This window comes from Canis lupus, chromosome 25 (genome assembly GCF_011100685.1).
Source record: "Canis lupus familiaris isolate Mischka breed German Shepherd chromosome 25, alternate assembly UU_Cfam_GSD_1.0, whole genome shotgun sequence".
Classification (NCBI taxonomy): Eukaryota; Metazoa; Chordata; class Mammalia; order Carnivora; family Canidae; genus Canis; species Canis lupus.
Window position 1 is genome coordinate 40,484,792 of NC_049246.1, and position 21,789 is coordinate 40,506,580.

The window sequence follows — 21,789 nt, forward strand, 5'->3', positions numbered from 1 at the left end:
AAACAGAATGAAATAGTCTGGCTTTAGTCTTTTGGTAGGACTTTAGGGAAGTCTCTAGAGTACAGAACAGTCTTTAAAATCTTAGCAGTATATATACAGTAGTGACCATTATTAGGTGAATTGTGATCTATAAATTTAAAAATTGGTATATTTAGACTATACGTTGTGTACTATAATTTTTATTCCTTGAACTATATATAATAGGGCATGATTTTACTGAGGACCACATGACATTATATGTACATTAAATTATTATGTGGAATTAAATATGAGCTCTTAAAATAAGTCTAAAGCTCAAAGACCACTTTTTAAGAAATTGTGGATCAAAAAAAAAAGAAATTGTGGATCAAAATAGTACATCTTAAACATTGTATTTATTTAAAGATTTTTTTTTTTTTTTTTATTCATGAGAGACACAGAGAGAGGCAGAGACATAGGCAGAGGGAGAAGCAGGCTCCCTCTGGGGAGCCTGCTGGGGGACTTAATCCCAGGTCCCTGGAATCACGACCTGAGCCAAAGGCAGACACTCAACATTGAGTCACCCAGGTGCCCCTTCCTAAACATTTTAAATCTCTATCTTGGGATTAGTTTCAACCCAGTCTTTATTGGAACTACAAGAGTTTATAGTATAACATAACTTTACATCTTGCTTATGGAGTCCATTTAAGGAGAACTAGTAAAAGATGGTAGTGTATAGATAGCTGAATATTCTGTAAAGTAACTGAGTCTCAAACCTGGTAGTTTGGAGTTACTCCTCTGTGAATTATATTCTTCACCTCAGGGTAGATAATTACACAAAGAAACTTGTTACCCTACATGTTGCCAGGGCCTTTGAAAATATAGTTTCCCAAATTATAAAAAGTCATATGTAGATGATTCAAGTTAAATGCCATTGGCCAGTAGGATTACTTATAGAACACTTAATTAAGGAAGAAATCATATAATCTATCAAAGGATTTTAGGAGAAGTATAGAAATTTCAAGTGTTTTGTTTATTCTGTTACAGGTGGAAGTGCTGGATCAGTAAATGCTAATTTTGCTCATTTTGATAACTTCCCCAAATCCTCCAGTGCTGATTTTGGAACCTTCAATACTTCCCAGAGTCATCAAACAGCATCAGCTGTTAGTAAAGTTTCAACGAACAAAGCTAGTCTACAGTCTACAGACAAATACGCAGCACTTGCTAATTTAGACAATATCTTCAGTGCTGGGCAAGGTATTAAGCTTTAAACAAAATAAATACAAATTTGTTTATTAAATAGTCCTCTAAATTTGGTTGTGTTTATTACATTTTAAGGTCGTTGTACTTTACTTGTAAAGAAATTTTGTACTAAATGGTCATGACTGTATGGGACATTTTGGATGTGAAATAATCAATAATGGCCCGTTTGGAAGGCCTAGAAACTATTTCTAAACTTCTAATTTTAAAAGAAAATAATTGACAAAATTTAATTTTGCCTTAGCATGTTTCCCTGTTGGAAGGCCATAGAGGGCCAACAAATCCTATTAATAGCGCTGACAGCCTCCCGGTTATATTGTGGTTTTTGTAATATAGTTATTTTGAACTATATTTATTATTAATATTTTGGTATTTAAAAAACCAAACCCATCATTTTTACAGTATATTTTTATACCTGGTTTTGCTCTTAAGGCCAGGATTTTGTCTCGCAAATTGCATAGTGTGCTGGAGAACGGCAGAGGTCTGCTTTTAGACTAGAGTCTGCATCCTGATCTCTTGACCATGCTTTGTCATCTCTAGAAGGAAGATAGTAGTAATAGATTGGATGTGTATGTTTTATTGCATCTCCATCGTGTAGAACAGTGCCTGGCACATAAAGTGCTGTGTAAATATTTCCTCTTAACTACTGTCTCTAATTTTTTCATGATTAACCCTGGGGAAATGGTATTATTAATGGGTTCACGTTAGGTCTGGCATTTTATAAGTTTGTATGTTCACTTGAATGAGATGCACCGGTTTTAGAGATGTTAATGTAGCACTTTGAGAATTTGTTCTTTATGCATAATCTAGACATGTTATTGGTAGAGAGTCTTAGTTTTTGTTACAAAAAGAGCATTTTGTCTTTACCACAGTAGTATGTATAATAACTAATCTTGTCTGATAGTTTCTAGGTAGTTTATTAGGTAAGACTAGAGTTCTGTCCATTTATTTGCTTAGCTTTAAATCAGTTTTAAATTTACACCTTTTTCATGGCAAATGAAAAAGGTGTAAAATTTAAACAAGTTGATAAATTTGAAAGCATAAATTGATAGCGTAACTAAATTGATAAATTGAAAATATAACTAAGTTTTCAGTGTAATTTGTTTTTGTGTGTTTATAGGCGGTGATCAAGGGAGTGGCTTTGGGGCCACAGGTAAAGCTCCTGTTGGTTCTGTGGTTTCAGTTCCCGGGCAGTCGAGTACATCCTCAGACAAATACGCAGCTTTGGCAGAACTAGACAGCGTTTTCAGCTCTGCAGCCACTTCCAGTAACGCATATACTTCCACAAGTAATGCTAGCAGGTACCTTGTCTCAGTCACTGTTCTTGGTTTTGTGTTTGATCTTTTTCTTCGACTCTGAATAACAATGTTAAATAATGACAGGGGACATATTTTTGAAATTCTCAAATCTTTTTATAGTTGCAGAATCTGAGTTTAATTTGCTAATTAAAATATAATTCTTGAGTAATTGCCATTTTATCTTTTTATTTAATCAAAGGTCTTGTTATTTCTCTTCCTTGAACACTGAAGTGTAATTGAGTATGTACACATCTCAGAATGGGGAGTTATATACAGTTTTAATTATACTGAACCAGAGAATCCATTTAGCAAATTATATACTTTTAAGGTACAGTTTTTAGTTATGAAGACTAAACACTGAAAGTAACATGTTGTAGTTTTAGTTGTAAATAAACATTTTTAGGAATGTTTGCAAGAGAACCCAAGATCCAGTTCTGTATCTCGTCAGTGTCCTGCTGGTATTAACACATAGACATATCCGTGAACTGTGTTCAGATATAACTGGTGTGAGGGAATTCTTAGCAGCGGGAAGTCTTAACACATTTTAAGAGCAATAGATCTTTAAAAACTCTTATAGTTGTAACTTCTACATTTCTGAAGGAAACAGATCTAGAAGTACAGGTGACTTATCATAGAGTGCTTTGTCCATCGTTTTGTTTTCCATCCTGCAGATTGTCTCTTCTTTTGTTATCTGACTAGGTTTTTGTTTCCCTTCAGCACTTTTTCTAGGGAGAAATGGGAGGATTGTAACATCAACTACTTGGATTATCCAGTACTTGATTTTCTGTGTGCCAAATAGGAAAAGTTGAATCCAAAGAATAAAGTTTAGAGTATTAATGTATATTTTGTTTCATTAAGATTGTGTTAGACATACATAATAGTGAGCTATAGCAAGGTGACCATAGAGTCTGGAAACGTAGGTATACATAACAAATGGTTTGTTGAAATTATATTACAGTATATTAGTGGTCCACACAGTGTGGTCCTTGGAACATTTGGGATACCCTGAGACGCTTTCAGGGAGTCTTTAAAGTTAAAACTGTGGTCATAATAATTCTGATAGGTTATTTGTGTTTTCAGTATTTGACATTTGTATCGATGGCACAGAAACAGTAGCGAGTACAGACCTTCCAGTACTTTGTCACAAATTAAGGCCACGACACCAAACTGTACTAGTAGTCATCTAATAGTTGTTATATTTCTTACCACCATACTTTCAGCTTTACTTGTGATAGTCTTGATTTAGTTTTTCTTAGGAATGTTCTTTTTAATTTTTTTATTGAGGTGTAATTGGTATATAACATCAATTTCTGGTGTACAACATAATGATTTGATGATGTTTGTGTACGTTGTGAAATGATCACGTCAATGTAGTTATTGTCTGTCCCCATACAGAGCTCAGTTTTAGGATTTACTCTTTATAACTTCAAGTATGCACTACAATATTATTGACTACATATGACTACTTCATGACGTCATGCTGTACATTACTTCCCCATGACTTATTTACATATTCATACAAATATTTTTAATGAAACAGTAAAGAAAATTAATTTTATTGGGGCACCTGGGTGGCTGAGTCCGTTAAGTGTCCAACTCTTGTTTTCAGCTTGGGTCGTGATCCTCAGGAGTGTGGGATCCGGTTCGTGTTTGGCACTGAGCTTGGCAGGGAGAGATTATCCGCCCCCCCTCCCCCATTCTCTCTCTAAAATAAATCTTTTTTAAAAAACTTAATTTTATTCTATCTTGACCCTTAAATAATGTCTTCTTTATATGTGTTCAAATAAGGCATGTATCAAGTAGTTTCTGTTGCATATTAAAGTATGGTGGCTGGCTTGAGGAAAGTCAGCTTGTGTGGTTGAGTCATAGAATGAACCAGCCACTGGTCTTATGGAACATTGGTTTTCCTTAAAAGTAAGACTGGTATTCCATGGTTATTCAAATTTGGATATTTGGTAGACATCTTCTCAAAAATGAAATATTTAAGTCTGTCACTTTAAGGAAAATAACTGATAACATTGACACTTCTGAGCAAATACTAGAAATTTAGAAAATTTATTGACTCCACCATGAGCATGACAGCTTCACATGTTTCTGATGAGTGGTGATATTATGAGTATAAATTTTTTAGTTTTGCATTAGGAAATTGTTGACATTTGGAAGATTTGCATCAGATATTTTCCAAATGCTATAAAATGAGTAAAAGATTCATTTAAAGTGCTAGATAGATTAGTAGATGTTACTTCAATAGAGCGCAAAGGAGTTCATTGATACGATTTCAGATCCCATTTTGCAGCTAACCTTTAGTGAACTTATCACTGTGATTTTGAGTATGATATCAAGGGAAGTACTCAAAATTAACCTGAAAAAACTATTCAGATTCTCCTAGTTTTTTCAGCTAAATGTCTATGAGAGCAGTTTTTCTTCTTGTGCTTTAACCTAAACAACATACCACAACAGACTGATTTTCTATTAAGGCAGCCATTGAAGGGATTTGCAAAAATATTGTGACTCTTAAGTTCCTTTGGTTTTAGGAAGTATAGTTCTTTTTCATAAAAATGCTACTTAACGTTAGCATGTAATGGCTTTATGGTTAATTTTAAAAGAATGAAATTTTTAAAAACTTCTGTTTTTAATTTCTGTACTATACATAGTGTTAGTATACAGTATATTTACACAAAGACTCTTTGCGGGGGTTCTAAGTAACTTTTCAAAATGTAAATGAATCCTGAGACATAAAGTTTAAGAACTGCTAGGATATAAATAGCTTTAAAAAAAAGCTTTAAAAAAAAAAGAAACTGAAAAGACCTCTTTCTATATTTGTTTTCAGCAATGTTTTTGGAACAGTGCCAGTGGGTGCTTCTGCACAGACACAGCCTGCGTCTTCAAGTGTGCCTGCTCCATTTGGAGGTATGTGTTTCTGGTGTAAATGCAGGTATATATTATTGTATTGCATTTTCTTAGAAGTACTGGAAGGCTATCAAAGCAACAGTTTATTATCATAAAGCTCTAATTTTCTTTTTTTTTAAGCTCTAATTTTCTATCTTCATAAGTGTATGAACAAATATTTTTAATAATTGAATACAAATATTTTAGGATTTTATAGTGTATTTTGTAATTTTTTAAAGCTACGCCTTCCACAAATCCATTTGTTGCTGCTGCTGGTCCTTCTGTGGCATCTTCTACAAATCCATTTCAGACCAATGCCAGAGGAGCGACAGGTAAGAAATAGAGATTATAGCACAGAAGACTTTGGGAAAGGTGTTTATTGCAAAGATACCACAGGAAGAATATCAGAAAATAAAGTTTTTCTTTTTTACTGTAGTGAATGGGAAGTGGATGGAAGAGTTTGTCCATAAAGACGTACACTAGCTGAAAGTTTATAAAATCCTGGACTTTCATATTTGAGAGGGACCCTAGAAGTTGTCTAGCGGCCCCCACTGCTCAGTCACAGCTTTCATTCTTCAGGTGAGGAAGCCCAAGCATGTAGGCGAGACAGCCACTTTGTGACTGAAACAGGACTTTTGAACACAGTAATTCTGACTCATTTGGTGGTCTGGTTTTGGAATTACTGGTTATTACTCATTCAAGCTTAATAGGAAAAATTTATGAGAAGGTTTTTTTTGTTTTGTTTTGTTTTGTTTTGTGTTTTCCTCTTCATGAGATGGCGAGGAACAAATGAGCTTCATTACAGGAGGTCTTAGCAATCCTGTCCTTTCTAGTGCTTCTCTCTTCTGGGTGTTCACATGTTTTAAGTTGTGCAAACCTGATTTGATTTGGGGTATAATATTTGAGTCTTTTCTCTTGATAATTTTTTAATCCTCTCCTTTTTCTATCACCCTGAACACTAGAACTGTTGGACAGTACCTTGGGGTGTCACCAAGTGTATGTGGTATGGCCTGATACCCATTAGGTTTAAAGTTGGCCAGCTTTGTTTTTGTGTACGTGTCCAAATAATTTTAGAACTAAAGCCTTAAGCATAGAGCATATATTGATGTGAAATCTTGAAAGAGTAAGGTGCTTGTAACATAATGATTGCCTTAAGAATTGGTAATTATTAGTAAATCTGTGTCATTGGCAAGATTAGGAACTGTGGTAGTAGAAGTTTGAAACTATAACTTTCCTCCTATATAAATGTCTTCAGTCATAATTTGTATCTCGCATAATAGTTGTTTAATAAGTATTTTAATTTCACACATAATTTTTTAAAAATAGTTTGTTTTAGTTCAAGTGTACCTGATCAGTGATTGTATTAATTTCTGTTGTGTTTCGATAGAAATATTCATCACTTAACAATATATATAGCATTTCTATTTCTTAGCAGTTATTTTGACTTGATGGAATGAATATGTAAAATGTCTCTGAGCACATAGGGTTCTGTACATTGTCTCATTTAGTCCTCTTAACTCTTATCAAATACATGTTGACAGCTGAGGGAAGTGAGGCTCAGAAAAGTTAAGTGAATATGTTTTGGGTACTGCCAGACTTGTGTTCAAATTGTGATTTAGTATTTACATGGGAAGTAAACCTAAGGTATCTTTTTATATGTTAATTGGAGGATGTACTAACATTTGTTGAGTGTTTAAAAACTTGTTTGCAAGATAGTTACAGTTTTCATAGCTGTTATAACCCTACCTGACAATTGAAGGATGGAAACTCAGATTGTACCTTGACTAAGCTTGTATTGATCTAACTTGTCTGAGCCTTATTGTCAGCCTTTCTATAGAATGTGAACAATATTTTACTGGCAGGGTCTTTGTGAGAATTTAGATGATACAAATCAGTGTGCATGGTCTTTGCATTAATCTACATAGTTGCCAAGTCTTTCCTCTTACTTTCCTTTCATGAGTGTACCTCCACAAGTTGGTTTTGTCATATAGAGTTAAGGGCTTTTTTTGCTTATTTTATGTAGAGTATCCAAGTCTTTAAAGTTAAGGTTCTACATAGGATGTACATGCATATAGAAGGTATGATGTATGTTCAGGTGTTACAAGGTAATCTTTAATATTAGGCTAGACAGAATTTATTGAAAGGTAAATCTGTGTTCATAAATTTTTATTTCAAGGTAAAAAATGTTTTCGATTTATCACATTGATCACCTTCATTTAAGTTGTAATAGAAATGCTTAAAAGTAAATGTTAACTACATCTGTTTCTATTAATATTGAAATATGAACAGTATTTTGATAAACATACTATGCTTAGGAATTTCCAATGTCCAAATTAATATTCTTTAGGAAATACTTTTTGTTGCTTTTAGATATTTTATTCCATTTGAGGTAGCTTTTGAAAGAGGGCATTTCATGATAGTTCTGTGCAAAATTTACTACATTTTACTGCTACATTTCTTTCCTAAATACATACTTTAATAATAATTTTTCTTACGCATTTATAAAGCTTTGGGGCTTTTTTTGTTTGTTTGTTTTTTACCATGTTACATAGAAACCTTCATTAGGATATTAGCCAATATGGCCTAAGACCTTTTTTATTTTAGGATTCTATAATAGCATTCTTTTTTACAGAGTTTTTGAGATTTTAAATCTAACAGAGTTAATAACAATTTTCAATTACTATGAAATTCTCTTATAATTCTTAAATCTCTCCTTTGCTATGGAATGAATAGTCTTTATTTCCCTAACTTCATTTGAATGAATGAATGATTTTAAAGATTTTTTTTTTAACCCCCAAGAAGATAAAGTTAATAGAAATGTAGAGATGAAAAATTCCTAGTAGCATCTAGGTCAGTATCCTTGTTGTATTACCCAGGTGGAGACCAATTTGATGGGTTTGTCTTAAACTTTCAAAATTAATTAATGACTAATTTAATATTTGCACCCAGAACTCTTTTAAACCAGCACTGTTCCCACAGGTTCCACTTACTGTACTCAGTAGGAATATACACCTAAGAGGAATGAAAATGTGCATCTATGTAAAAACTGATAACAATGTTTATAGCAACATTATTCATAATAGCCAAAAAGTGGAAACAACCCAATATGTTCATCAACTGATGAATGGATAAATTAAATGTGTTATAATCATACAATGGAATTTGTTTGGTAATTAAAAGTAATGAAGTCCTGATGCATGCTACAACATGGATGACCTTTGAAGACACTAAGCTAACTAAAGGAAGCTAGTCACAGTATAACATAGAACCTGTGATTCCATTTGTAAGGTGGCTGTCCAGAATGATCACGTCTGTAGAGATGGAAGGGAGGGGAGGTGGGAGGGAGATGACAGTTGAGAGGTATGGAATTTTCCTGGGCAGGGATGAAAAGGTTCTACAGTTTGATTGTGATGATGGTTCTACAACTCTGGGAATATGATAGAAGTCCTTGAGTTCTATACGTTAAGTGAACAGATAGTGTGAAATGTGGGTTATATCTAAAAAAGCTGTTTAAAAGGCCTAAAAAATTTTTTATAGCAATCCAGGACTAGAGCTTGAGAGGGCATCATTGTCATCATTATCATCATTATAGTAGTTAACACTGGTTCACTGTCACTCTTGACTAAAGGTTAGTTTTTACCAAAGTATATTTTGTAGAGCATATCTCTTAAGATGGTATCAAATACTCCATGGAAAAGGGTTCTATGCCCAAATGTATATGAGAAACACTGCTATAAAGAGTTTAACCTTTATTATTAGTGCAGGATTTTTTAAGAGACTTAGAAGTTTTAAGAAAAGAGATAAATATACAGTGACCTAATTTATAGAACCCTTCTCACTCAGTTACCCTTTTGTTGGATTCAGAACACAGTACTGATGTATCTTTTAAGTACACATCTTTTAAAGTTGTTAGCAAACAACTTAGAGCACTTTTTAAAAAATTATTGTTAAATTTACCTTTGTGGCAGCTTTGTCAAATAGGTACTTTTATCCCTGCTCTCTGCCCCCTGTTTGTAGATGAGGAAACGGAAGCTTGTGGTTGTTAAATAACCTGTAGTTAGAAGATGACAGAACCAAGACTCGTAACCAACCACTCTTAGCTCTCAATCGCTGTTTTCCCACATTTAATTGGTTAAGTATTCTAATTTAAAATACATGGACATATACTTTAGAAACCTTTCCACTCCGGGTGGTTAAAACAAAAAGTTTCTAGTAATTAAAAACCTAAATTTGTTTTCTGTTCATTACATGTATTTATATGTAACACCTCTCTGACCTCAGTTATGCCAGGTAAGATTTGCACAAGATGCATTTTTCTTTACTCTTTTCAGCCATTACATTGTAAACTGAAAGTTGCACTCACCTTTCTAATGATCTACACTGAATAATTTTCCTCTGATCATACTTAATTAGTTCACTTGAGTTCTCTATTTCTAGTTAGTGTACAGAGTTGTAAATAAAACAATCAGACATCATTAAGGTCCTCTCTGCCAAGATTTGACTTTTTAGATGCAAAAGGTGGATTCTAGGTCATTTTAGATAATCCTATGAACAGCATATTTTAATGTAACTCATGAGGCCTACAGAATCTTTTTATGGGCATAGTTGTATTTTGACATGAAAAAGATGTTAGTGTTTATTTAAAAATGGGCTTCATAAAGGGTTTTTTCATTTGGTGTTTATTTCACTGGTATTTATTATTCTAATTTCCCCTTTATTTCAAACAGGTTAAATATTAGTGTCATGAATATCATTGAAATTAAAAGACTTTGTGGATGTGTTTTTATTATGTATTCCTATGCTACCCACCTTATAACAGTATGTTCTAATTTTAGGACTTTTTAACAAAACAAATTTACTTTTATTCTGACAATAGTTATCCGTAAGCTAATTGACATTGGTCTCTTTATGGCTTTCCATAAGGCCTTTCTGGAGCAATGCATTCTCAAGTGTTTCCTCACGCTCATTTTGGTAGGTGGCCACAACTGTATCTAGATTTGTGTGGCAATTTGTCTAGCTGCTTGTGGAAGCTTCTGCTAGTGTTCTGGATCCCTGCATGTGGAATTAAGTTTTTTCCATGTTTAACAATGGAGTGGGCATGGATGTGCGGCATCGGTATTACATTCTATTTAAAGTTATGTGAAGATTGTGGTGATTTGTGCTTTAATGCTGAAAAGCATTATCGCTTACCTCCATGGTCACATTAGAATGTTAATAGCCTTTTTGATTATTTTTCTTGAGTTTGAATTCATAGTACTTTGACACTTTCGATATACCAAACCATTTTACCACATTATTCCATGGAGTTTGGTTTTGCTTAACTGTATACGAGTTTCGCTTCTTAGTGCTTTCTTAAAAAGTGATTTGTCAAAGTCTGTCAGTGCATTGTTGTCTGTTATGAAACCCTTCTGTTACCCTTGCAGTGTGCTTCTTATTCTTTAATTGACTTGCTTCCTAGTGGCTTGTTTCTCTTGTTTTCTCACCAATTGTAATTTCAAAAAATTTAGCATTCTAACTAGGTTCTTTGAGAAAAAATGCACTGTAGATTATAAACAATAGGATTATGAGGATTACTACTCTTTTTTCCTCTGATCATACTTTGGGTAGTATCTATAACATGACTTTCAGTTGTTTGTTTTTTTTAAGTAAAATATAATTTGTGAAAAAAAAATATATAATTTGTGTAACATTTTCAGTGTTAATTCCTGTGCCTTGAATCAGAGATTGTTGATAAATTAAAAAAAAAAATTTTAAATCAAGAAATTCAGTTAATTATCATGTTTTTGATAGCATGCCAACAATATTTCACTATTATAATTGCTAGTATTCTGAGTTAAAAGCACCATTATTGGCTCTTAATTTACTGGGACTTTTTCTAGAACATATATTCAGATGGTTCTGTTTTTAATACTTACTAGCAATAAGTAATACTGTTTTGCTACTACATTCTTTTTTGTTTAAGACAGAGGGGTAGGGGAGTGGCAGAGAGAGAATATTAAGCAGGTCTTGCACAGAGCACAGAGCACAATGTGGGACTCAGTCTCAAAACCCTGAGATCATGACCTGAGCAGAAATCAGGAGTTGGACACCTAACTGACTGAGCCACCCAGGCACCCCTACAACATGTTTCTATAACGCAAATTAGTTTATAATTAATTCATAAGTGGGGGAATGATGGCAGTGTACCACATGTGTAGTGGTTGTTCACACACTGATTTCAGTGCAGTATTGATCACACTGCCCATTTACCCTGCATCTATTTTTTTCTAAGAATGCTTATTTCACTACCTTTTCAATGTTTATGCATTTTGCCTAATCTCTATAATTCAGCAGTCCTAATCTTAAACCCCTTATCCAAAGCAGTCTATCTGTTTGTCAAACAAGATATGGTGGTCCATATATTTCTTTTCGAATTGATGTATTAGGAACCTCACATGTTCTTTTAATTGTGTTAGTAGTTTTATTAGGGAAAGTCCTCTCCCACCCTGGCCCCTTTTTGGGCTCTGGTTACAAAGCTGCATTGGTTACGAAGCTGCATAGGTTTTGGGAGACCCGCTTCTAAAACCCTATTTCTCCTATAAGTGTTGTTATTTTCAGTGAACTATTTTTAGAGGTTTTGAAACTTTTTTGTTAGGAACATACTTAACTTATACATAACATACATAACTTAGTGGATAAAATTCCATTTTTAGCTCTTATACTGTATATAGCAAAACAAAATTAAAAGCAATGTATATTAGTATACATATGACTTGGTTGATGATGGGATTTAAAAGCTTGACTGCTGTTTAGATTTTTAAATTACTTTGAGAAGTTGTTTCTCTTTCTTTCTCTTTCTCTTTCTCTTTCTCTTTCTTTCTCTTTCTCTTTCTTTCTCTTTCTCTTTCCCCTTCCCTTCCCTTCCCTTCCCTTCCCTTCCCTTCCCTTCCCTTCCCTTCCCTTCCCTTCCCTTCCCTTCCCTTCCCTTTTTTTCCTTCTCCTTTTTTATTTATTCATGAGAGGCACAGAGAAGGCAGAGACATAGGAAGAGGGAGGAGAAGCAGGCTCCATGCAGAGAGCCTGATGCGGGACTCGATCCCAGGACTCTGGGATCATGCCCCGAGCCAAAGGCAGACGCTCAACTGCTGAGCCACCCAGGTGTCCCGAGAAGTTTTATTATTTCAAATGATAGCTTTATTAGTGTCATTCTGGACATTGGGTTTTAGGAGAACATTTTATAGATTGTGTTAAACTGCATAGTGCTAAAACTTACTATTAACTTAGTGTTTTGGAAATTAAAGTGCCTTTAGTGTACAATGTAATGTTTTTCAAGTGAAATCATTCAGTAGTATGTGGTATGAGGAGCAAAGCCTGCTTGTTCCTGTGTCGGTGATCAGCTCTTGCTTTCTCCTGTCAGCTGCAACCTTTGGCACCGCCTCCATGAGCATGCCCGCGGGCTTCGGGACTCCTGCTCCCTATAGTCTTCCCACCAGCTTCAGTGGCAGCTTCCAGCAGCCTGCCTTCCCAGCCCAAGCAACTTTCCCTCAACAGACAGCTTTTTCTCAACAGCCCAATGGTAAGATCTGACACTTGGCTTAGCTGTTTGTCCACTTCAGATATCCTTTATGATAATGTTTTATGTTTGGACTGAAAGGCTTGTTCAGAGAATGCTGTGGCGTTATCTGCTAAACGTTTACTACCCCAAAACAGATACCTTTTATGATTTGGGCCTTAGAAAACTGAATGATTTGGTTAAGTTTTTGTGACCAGGTTATAGACTTAGGAGGAATCCGATACTCTCTAAAGAGTGCCCTTTCTTAGAATGTGTGTCTTTTCTTATCTTTTTTCTGTTTTTTAAAGATTTATTTATTTATTAGAAAGAGACAGACAGAGCTTGTGTAATGAGTTGGGGCAGAGCAGAGGGAGAGAATCTTCAAACGGATGCCTGTTAAGAGTGGAACCAGAGGAGACACTCAGTCTCACCAACCATGAAATCACAACTCATGAGATCATGACCTGAGCCGAGACCAAGAGTTGGATGCTTAACTGACTGAGCCACCCAGGCCTTCCTCGAGTGTTTTTCTTATTAATTTCTCTTGCATGTTCTAATACGCCTCTAAATTTTAAAAAGAAACCTTGTAGATCTTGAGTATTTTTTTGTTTTGCATCAGAAAACTATTGTGGATGTTGCAAATCCTCCATAGATTTGAAGATTATTCTTAAATTACAGTTGCATATCTATTTTTTAATGTCTGTGGTTAGATAAAAAAAATCTGGAAATAAGGCCCATGGCAGAGCCATAATGATACAATATTTCCTAAGGAATTTGTGCTGTTCACATGAAGCCTTTGTGTTTTGTTCTCAGCCCCTTTCAAATAGTCACAGGCTCATCATTAATTCCATCCTTTGAATGTCAGCAGCTTACGTAGCTGAAACAAATCAGAATTAACCATTTCTGAGAAAGCTATATGAAAGCTCCTTTACATATGCCAGAGGAAAGTTTGTCTCTGGTATTTGAGAAAGCATGAGACTCAACAATTTAACATCGATATTTTATTGTCGCTCTGGTAGGAATTTCTCTGAAACTCCTTATGAGGCTCTACAAGCATCAGATTGTTTCTGAAAGGTATGGGTTATAATTGGTGGTTCTGTTTTAACAAGGTGCAAGTTTTGCAGCATTTGGGCAAACAAAGCCAGTGGTGACCCCTTTTGGTCAAGTTGCAGCTGCTGGAGTATCTAGTAATCCTTTTATGGTAAGTGAGATGCAATTTTAAGCACTTTACAAGCTGTTGTGTGTTATTTTCAAATTGGGGAAAGCAAGATATGACTTTCCTAGATGCTCTTTGCTCTTCTGATGAGACAGTGTAAGATTTTACAGATTGAGGCAGCCATCATGTACGATCCGTTTTTGATGTAAAAAGACAATGCACATGCATGTTAATCAGTTACAAATCAAAGCACTGACAATAAATAAGCTTTTGTATAGCATGAAACTTGTCTGCTCTCTTGTCCAAATAATGTTTTAGTCTAAAGATTTAGTGAATGTGTGAAAAGAGCTTGGAGTTAGAGGCTATAGATTTAGTGAATGTGTGAAAAGAGCTTGGAGTTAGAGATTTGGTTTGAATCATAAATGATTTTCTTAAGGGCTAAGTCCTTTCTTAGATTCTTTTTCCAGAATTATATGAAATAATAGATATTAAAGGCCATAAAACAGTTCCTGACACCTAATAATTTTATCATATTATGTTGCTAATAACACTAATGAATAAATGATTGCCAATCATTATAAAATAATTTCTAATCTAAATATTGTTTAAATAAAATTTAATGAAAGTTTGATATTTTCAAAATTTCCCACATATATCACTTTTACTTGTCTATTTATTTTGTCTTATGTTTTCCTTTAGACCGGTGCACCAACAGGACAATTTCCAACAGGAAGCTCATCAACCAATCCTTTCTTATAGCCTTATATAGACACTTTACTGGAACGAACTTTGACGTGGTCACGTTACATCTCTCCGCCTCTTGCACTGTTGTCTTGTTTCACTGATCTTAGCTTTAAACACAAGAGAAGTCTTTAAAAAGCCTGCATTGTGTATTAAACACCAGGTAATATGTGCAAAACAGAGGGCTCCAGTAACAACTTTTAACCTGTGAATTGGCAGTAAAAGGTAGCGGTATCATGTATATTAAAAATTGGCTAATATTAAGTTATTGCAGATACCACATTCATTATGCTGCAGTACTGTACATATTTTTCTTAGAAATTAGCTATTTGTGCATATCAGTATTTGTAACTTTAACACACTGTTATGTGAGAAATGTTACTGGGGAAATAGATCAGCCACTTTTAAGGTGCTGTCATATATCTTGGAATGAATGACCTAAAATCATTTTAACCATTGCTACTGGAAAGTTACAAAGTCAAAATTGGAAGGTTTTATTCATTCTTGAATTTTTCCTTTCTAAAGAGCTCTTCTATTTATACATACCTAAATTCTTTAAAAATGTAGAGGGATACCTGTCTGCATAATACAGCTGATCATGTTTTGCTACAGTTTGCAGGTGAAAAAAATAAATATTAGAAAATATGCTATTGTTTTTGTGTTCTTGCTGCAATGCCTTTACCAAAGTGGCCTTAAAATACGAGTAGTGAATTGAGAACATCTTGAATTCTTAAATTAGAATTTCAGAAGACTTCTAGTGACTTTTATGTCTAAAAGAGAAAATTTTATAAAAAGGCCATGTAGAAAATTTATTAAAACTACCATGACTGCTATATTCAGGAATATGTCAGTGGTAAAGCATTTAAATGTAGCTTGTCAGAGTCACCATAATCCTTCTAATTTCTTTGCAACTTCTTAATTTTGTGAAAATTTGTATATATGAGAATTTGCATGTATGTGTATTTACAAATTTTTTTAAATATCTTGAACTCTCAGACTGCAGAAGTCCTATTTTAACTATTGATTTTTAAACAAAAATATTGTCTTTGAATGTATTGGAAGCAGACATGCATTAACTGTGACATGATTGCACCTCAGTTTTTTTTTTTTTTCCTTTGTTTGGACAAACATTATTGAAATAGGACTTTTATTTATGTTCATTTCTGGGGGGAAACAAACTGGAACCCAGTGTTACCTTAAAGTTATAGAATACTTTGTTTAAAAAGACAGTGATACTAATGTTTAGTTATATCTTTTTGTTAATAGTCAGATGAACTTGTTTAAGTATTTATGTACAGTAATGCCTCATTCATCAAGACGTGATCTAGCAGTCTCCTTAAAACAGAACACAAGTGAGAAACTTGGAATAGTTTTTAAATGTCTTTAAGCAGCCCACATAAGTCACAAAGTCTCTGTATGTTTGTTTTTATGTGAAATTTTGATTATTTGATTTGCCAGCCCTAGCAGTTCAGATGTGATGGTTTGGAAGGAGATAGAAAAAGCATGAAAAACCATCGACCATTTAGTATAAGGACAGCCAGGCCAGCCTAGAAGACATCAGTATTACATCATGTTCTGATAATAGTCTGGTACTATGACTCTGTGTCATCAAGAAAAGGTAAAATTACATATACAAATATGTAATACATGTTTGAAAAGTTTTATCTTTACAATGATTAAACATTTTTTTAAAAGCTTTGTTATTAAAAAAAAATGAACATCAGTTTCTTCAAACATTTTGTGTTGAATACCTTTTCCAGTGGTGACTACATGAGTTGTTACACAATCTTAAAGTCTGTGTAGCTTCCCAGACTTGTTAAAGCATTGCTGTCCATTGCATCTCCAGCTCAGTGTGTGGTTTATTTTAACTATTTTGATGAGCAAGAAGACAGGGAAATCTCTGCCCCTTTTTGGACATTATGCTTCTTCTCTTAAAATTGAATGAATGCTACAAAAGTTTAGGGGTGTGTGTGTATACTTGAAGTACAGTTTGGGGGTCTCCCTCTTGCCCCTTTTTCACGGAGGGAATACTTAAGAGATGTCTTTGAATTTCTGTGTTTTAGATTATATTGGGTCCCAATCAATTCATGTGTACAAAGTTATGCTATATAACTGTAGGCCATTACCCAAATAACGTACCAGGCTTTCTTTCCATCTAAGAAATAAGTAAATTAAACAGCTGTTATTAAAATAATTTTAAAGACTATTTTTTTTCTGGGTAAATCTTGAAGTTTATAATTAAATAAGAACTCTTACTGATTTAAATGAGTGTTTATAAAATTGAAAAAGTGATCCAGCTTTAATGTGGATTTAAATCCACTTCTGTTAGACTTTTATATTCAGATTTGCTTTTGGTTCTGTATAGACCCATCAGAAGTGTGTTGAGTACCTAACAGGAGGAAATCCTTAAAAGTGATAGGGCTTGAAGACCTTCAAGTTTTCTTGCTTACTGGTTGAATGGGATCTTCTCTCCTGTCTTTGCTCTCGAAAGAAATTTCTTTTAGAGTGGCAAACATCGTTGATACAGTTTAAAGGCATATTTTATTCTCATTTTTGTGACAGTAGAGATTAGGCAATCACCTTCTTCCTTAAAATAATTCCTTGTATAAATTTGAAGAAGCGCCTCAGTGCTTTGCCCTAGCTCCCAGCACACACCTTCTTTGGTACAGTTCCTGGAAGTTGGGGAAATGGAGAGAAGAATAACTGGCTGCTTTTGTATGACAGCACTAACAGTTCTCAAACATTTTGGTCTCAGGACCATAGCTTTTAAATTATTGAAGATGCCCAAAGAGCTTTTGTTTATGTAGCTTGTATCTCTCAGTAATAACTGTATTAGAAATTAATACTGAGATACTTAAAAAACGTGTTCATTCATTTAAATATAACAGTAATAAACCCATTGCATGTTAACGTAAATGCAATTTTTTAATAAAAACTAGTTGTCTTCCAAAAACAACTAATTAAGAAGAAAATTGTTTTATGTTTTGCACATCCCTGTAGCACCGGCTTGAGAAGCAGGGAGACTCTCCTGCTGCTTGGGCATTGCAGTTATTTTCTATTACATGTCATGTGGGCACTGGGAAACTCTACTGCGTACTTGTGAACACATGAGGGAGACCGACCATTGACATCTTAGTAGTATTATGAAAATAGTTTTGACACTTGGCTTTTGGAGACTCTCTGAGGTCCTCTGACCACACTTTGAAAACCACTGCACTACACTTCAAATTTCTATTTTCCAAAATAATAGTGTGTGGTTAGGGTAAACCTGCTGCTCCTTGAACTTCCAAGTAGTTTCTTTTGCTTGGTGGGAAAAATGGAAAGTTGAGTTGAAACTGCAGACATTTTTAATACTGTTTTTGGGCTCTTCTATTTTTATTTGAAATTATTTTAATAATGATGACATTAGTGAATAGTCCTTCAAGGGTATCAGGACCTGATGCATGGTTATTGATGTTTATTTTGGAATTGTTTACTATTCCAACCACTTTGAAATTGTGTCATTGTTTAATAGCTATCAAATAGCTATTTTAAAAGTGAAAAAAATATTTTGCAGAAGAAAAGTTCAAAATGAATAGTTTCTTATCTGCTGTTTATAGTTAATAATTTTAGCTGTAGTTGAATCTTTTAAATGAAAAATGGATTCTTCTAACAAAAATCCCTACCCTTCAGAAAATCTGCTATTACAATTAAAGGAATGTGTTTACTTCTTGAGAAAGAGGTTTGCTGTGGTTTTCCCACCAGTGTCTTTTTATACAGTGTTCATTTTTAAGGAGAAACTGTTGCTTCTCATTTAAACAAAATGTTTCAAAATTCTTTGGAAGTGACTTTAAAAGATAGTTTACAATAGTTACCACAAACTGGCTTCTTTGCCCCTCTTATTGGCATACTGTAAAATATGCTTTTTTGAGGTAATACTGTTCCATCCCCAGGCAGACCTTCTGCCTTGCTTCTTGGGCCTTTGTCCATCTGTTTGTGCTCCTTCACTGAACTTGTGTTCAGAGAGACTCCTCTCATCTTTGGCCTCCACCGGCAGTCTCAGACTTCTATCAGAAAATTAATCTCTAGGAGACCATTGTGAAGATATGTTTTTTAAAAAGTAATGACTTCAGAGTAATGTGGTGGTATTATGGGGTATAGTTGATTAAGCCCTTTAAATGTATGAGATGCTTGCTAAGTGCTTTTCATGTATAATACAGTCCTTAAAGTAGATGCATACTTGAAGGATGAAAGAAGGTGAGGAGGCATAGGGAGGTTAAGCTAATGACAGCTTTTGCTCTGGGGAGCACATATTTCACTGTTGGATTGAACAGCTGTCACATTTATGTGTAAGTAGCCTTTTTGAAAAGTCTTAAAAATTCTCCTGTCCCTAATAAAACTTAGTTATTTGAGTTCCATTCATAATTTGATGAAATCAGTACAGTTTATTCACTAGGCTTTTATTTAAACTTTACAAATTAATTAATGGGGTAATTAGGGGAGCTTGTTTTAAACTAAAGCGGCATCTGAAGTATCATAATGATTCCTGTTTTGTGAAACATTCCAACTTTGATTGATACCGTTTATGCCCTAGGCAGTTTTAAAGGTTACTTTCCAAAGGAGGCCATTATTAAAATTTGTGTTAAATTAGCCTATTGTATGGAATTTGTCCTCATTAGTTAAATTTTTCTTTGTATATTTTTAAACATTATAATATCATTAAAATTTTGCATTGTATATTTGGATAAGTGAATATATGACCAAGATGTAATTCTTAATGTTGTGCTAATGAGACTCTTTTTCTCTCATGAAAAAGTGCCCTGCTTTGTACTATTAACTGATATTTGTTGTATAAAGACTCTCACTAAGGCTGATGTCACCTATCAATCTGATGTCATTTAACTTGGAGTTAGAAAGAGATGTGCACCTGGCTCCCAAGCCTTTGCATGCCAGCTCCAGCGCAGTGCTCAAAATTCCACAACTTGTTCATTAAATTTATTGGTGATTGTATCCAATATTTGAAGAGCTTTTTGTTTTATATTAATTCTGCAAGTATTTGGACACTAAATCACTTTTAGAAGTGGACAGAGCACTGAGGTGAGAAAGACTCAAGGATTGTAAACCCTGCTATTAAAAAGTCCAGTTATTGTGCTAATGGTAGGGCTTGCAACACACTACCATGACAGATACTTTGAATTCTGTCTGTAGTTTTGTTTTGTTTGACCAGCACAGTGTTTTAAAAACTTGGATTTTGAATAGCGTTAAAGCATGCACTCTTAAGGTGGCCACTAATCTACCAATCCCAATTTTCTTAACCTCAAACATTCAGATGTTTGTTTAAGATCTTCCAATTGGCAAATCCCGTGTCTAGGTAAGAGGGCTCTTATGCCACCTCATTGTTCTGATTTTGGAATCCTGTAGGATTTGAATTTATGGTATTACTTTTAAATGAAGACTTTTGCTAAGAACGTGTTCCTTTTCAAACTTGTAGCATCTATGTATTCTGCCGATTTTATGGCCTTAGATTAGAATTCAACATGTGTTTAAATGTATTTTTGAAATCTGCTTGTCCAACTCAAAGGACTGTGGAGTAATGAAAAGAGAAATGTTGTGACTCAGGCTCTTGTAAAAAGGAGAAGTGATCTTGGATAAGATATTTTAATTAGTGATTAAAATGTTCATTGGTTAATTTTGTCGTTGGTTCTCTGGAATCTTCATTAGGTGTCATCCAAGCTACAGTTTAATCAATGAGAGTTAAGATTTAAACTCAACTCTAAATTTTCCCATAATCTTGAGTGGAGAGAGAGAGAGGAAGCACACACCCAAGGAGCCTTCTAATTTTGACTCATTGACCATTAAATAAAAGGAAGCAAAGGATTGTAAACTGATGTTATACAGTCAGTGTTTCATAGAATGCTGTGGGTACAATCAGGTTTTTTAAAGACTTTAACTTTTTATATATGTTATAAAATAATACGTACTTACGATTTTTAAAAATTATGCAATATATAAAAGGTGTAAAGTGAAAAATTATGTCTTGTCTCCTTCCTGTGACTTCTTTCCCACGCCCCAGGGGAATATAGTTTCTTGTATTCTTGTACAGTCTTTCAGAAATGTTATCATTTATTTTATATGCCTCTGTATACATATATACTCCTCTTGCTGTCGTCCCTTATTTTAAATGTACAATTTTGTAACTTGGTTCTTTTTATTTAACTTGGTTATCTTTACATATTAGCACATCCAACTCTAACTCATTATTTTAATGGCTGCAGGATTTCATTATATGGATGTTCCTTTTGAAGAGTATTTGTATAGATTTTTCTACTAAAAACAATTAAATTGAGAACATCCTTGTGCATATATGAAGAATTAAGTCTTGACTCTGCCTGACTGGAAACTCAATAAAACAGACCTCATCCAATTTTGAGGCTCACCAGCTGTTTATTATCTTATGCTTCTATTTAGGGAAATTCTTCCAGTTAAGGTGTGTGTGTGGGGGGGGGGGGGGGGTTGGGGGATCCTTCAAATTGACTATCTTAAGATAGCTGAAAAATCCTGTGCTTTTTAATTGAACTTCGAAGGTTTTCAGTCAGCTCATTGAAAGGTTTTGCAAGTTCATACCCATTTTGCACTTTAATTTTTCTGTTGTCCCTACCCATGACTCTGGAAGTTTTTAAAAGTGCGCTTTGGGGCCATTTCCTGTTACTGCTTGTTGGTGTTGCACCTTTCCTTATCGACATTAGCTTAGAAATATACCTTATATTTAAGAAGAAAAGGTATAGATTTACTATGGCAAACTATTTTGGCACAGCCGTGTACTTTATTCTTCAAAATTAGTTCCCTTTGCCTTAGAAAAGATTTGGGTAATAACTTCAAGTTATGATTCTTATTCCTCAAAAAGACTAGAGCCCAGAGGATTTCTTAACATGCATTTACCATTAGTCAAGACAGGATGTGCTTCCTGAAATTGTTTA

General features: G+C 34.2%; 1 protein-coding gene across 8 annotated transcripts in view; it reads left to right on the forward strand.

Annotated features, from left to right (window-relative positions):
- The window catches only part of AGFG1 (ArfGAP with FG repeats 1), a 79,392-nt gene extending 58,137 nt beyond the window's left edge, over positions 1-21,255 (forward strand). For 5 of the 8 annotated variants that reach the window (XM_038574020.1, XM_038574022.1, XM_038574026.1 and 2 more), the window contains 8 exons: positions 1,006-1,215; positions 2,339-2,519; positions 5,347-5,426; positions 5,645-5,737; positions 10,329-10,376; positions 12,802-12,960; positions 14,046-14,137; positions 14,792-21,255. In XM_038574020.1, the coding sequence (XP_038429948.1) occupies positions 1,006-1,215; positions 2,339-2,519; positions 5,347-5,426; positions 5,645-5,737; positions 10,329-10,376; positions 12,802-12,960; positions 14,046-14,137; positions 14,792-14,851 (923 nt within the window). In that variant the 3' untranslated portion in view covers positions 14,852-21,255. The remainder of the gene's footprint in view (positions 1-1,005; positions 1,216-2,338; positions 2,520-5,346; positions 5,427-5,644; positions 5,738-10,328; positions 10,377-12,801; positions 12,961-14,045; positions 14,138-14,791) is intronic. The other 3 variants (XM_038574021.1, XM_038574024.1, XM_038574028.1) reach the window with 1 other exon arrangement.
- Positions 21,256-21,789: the final 534 nt, after the last annotated feature.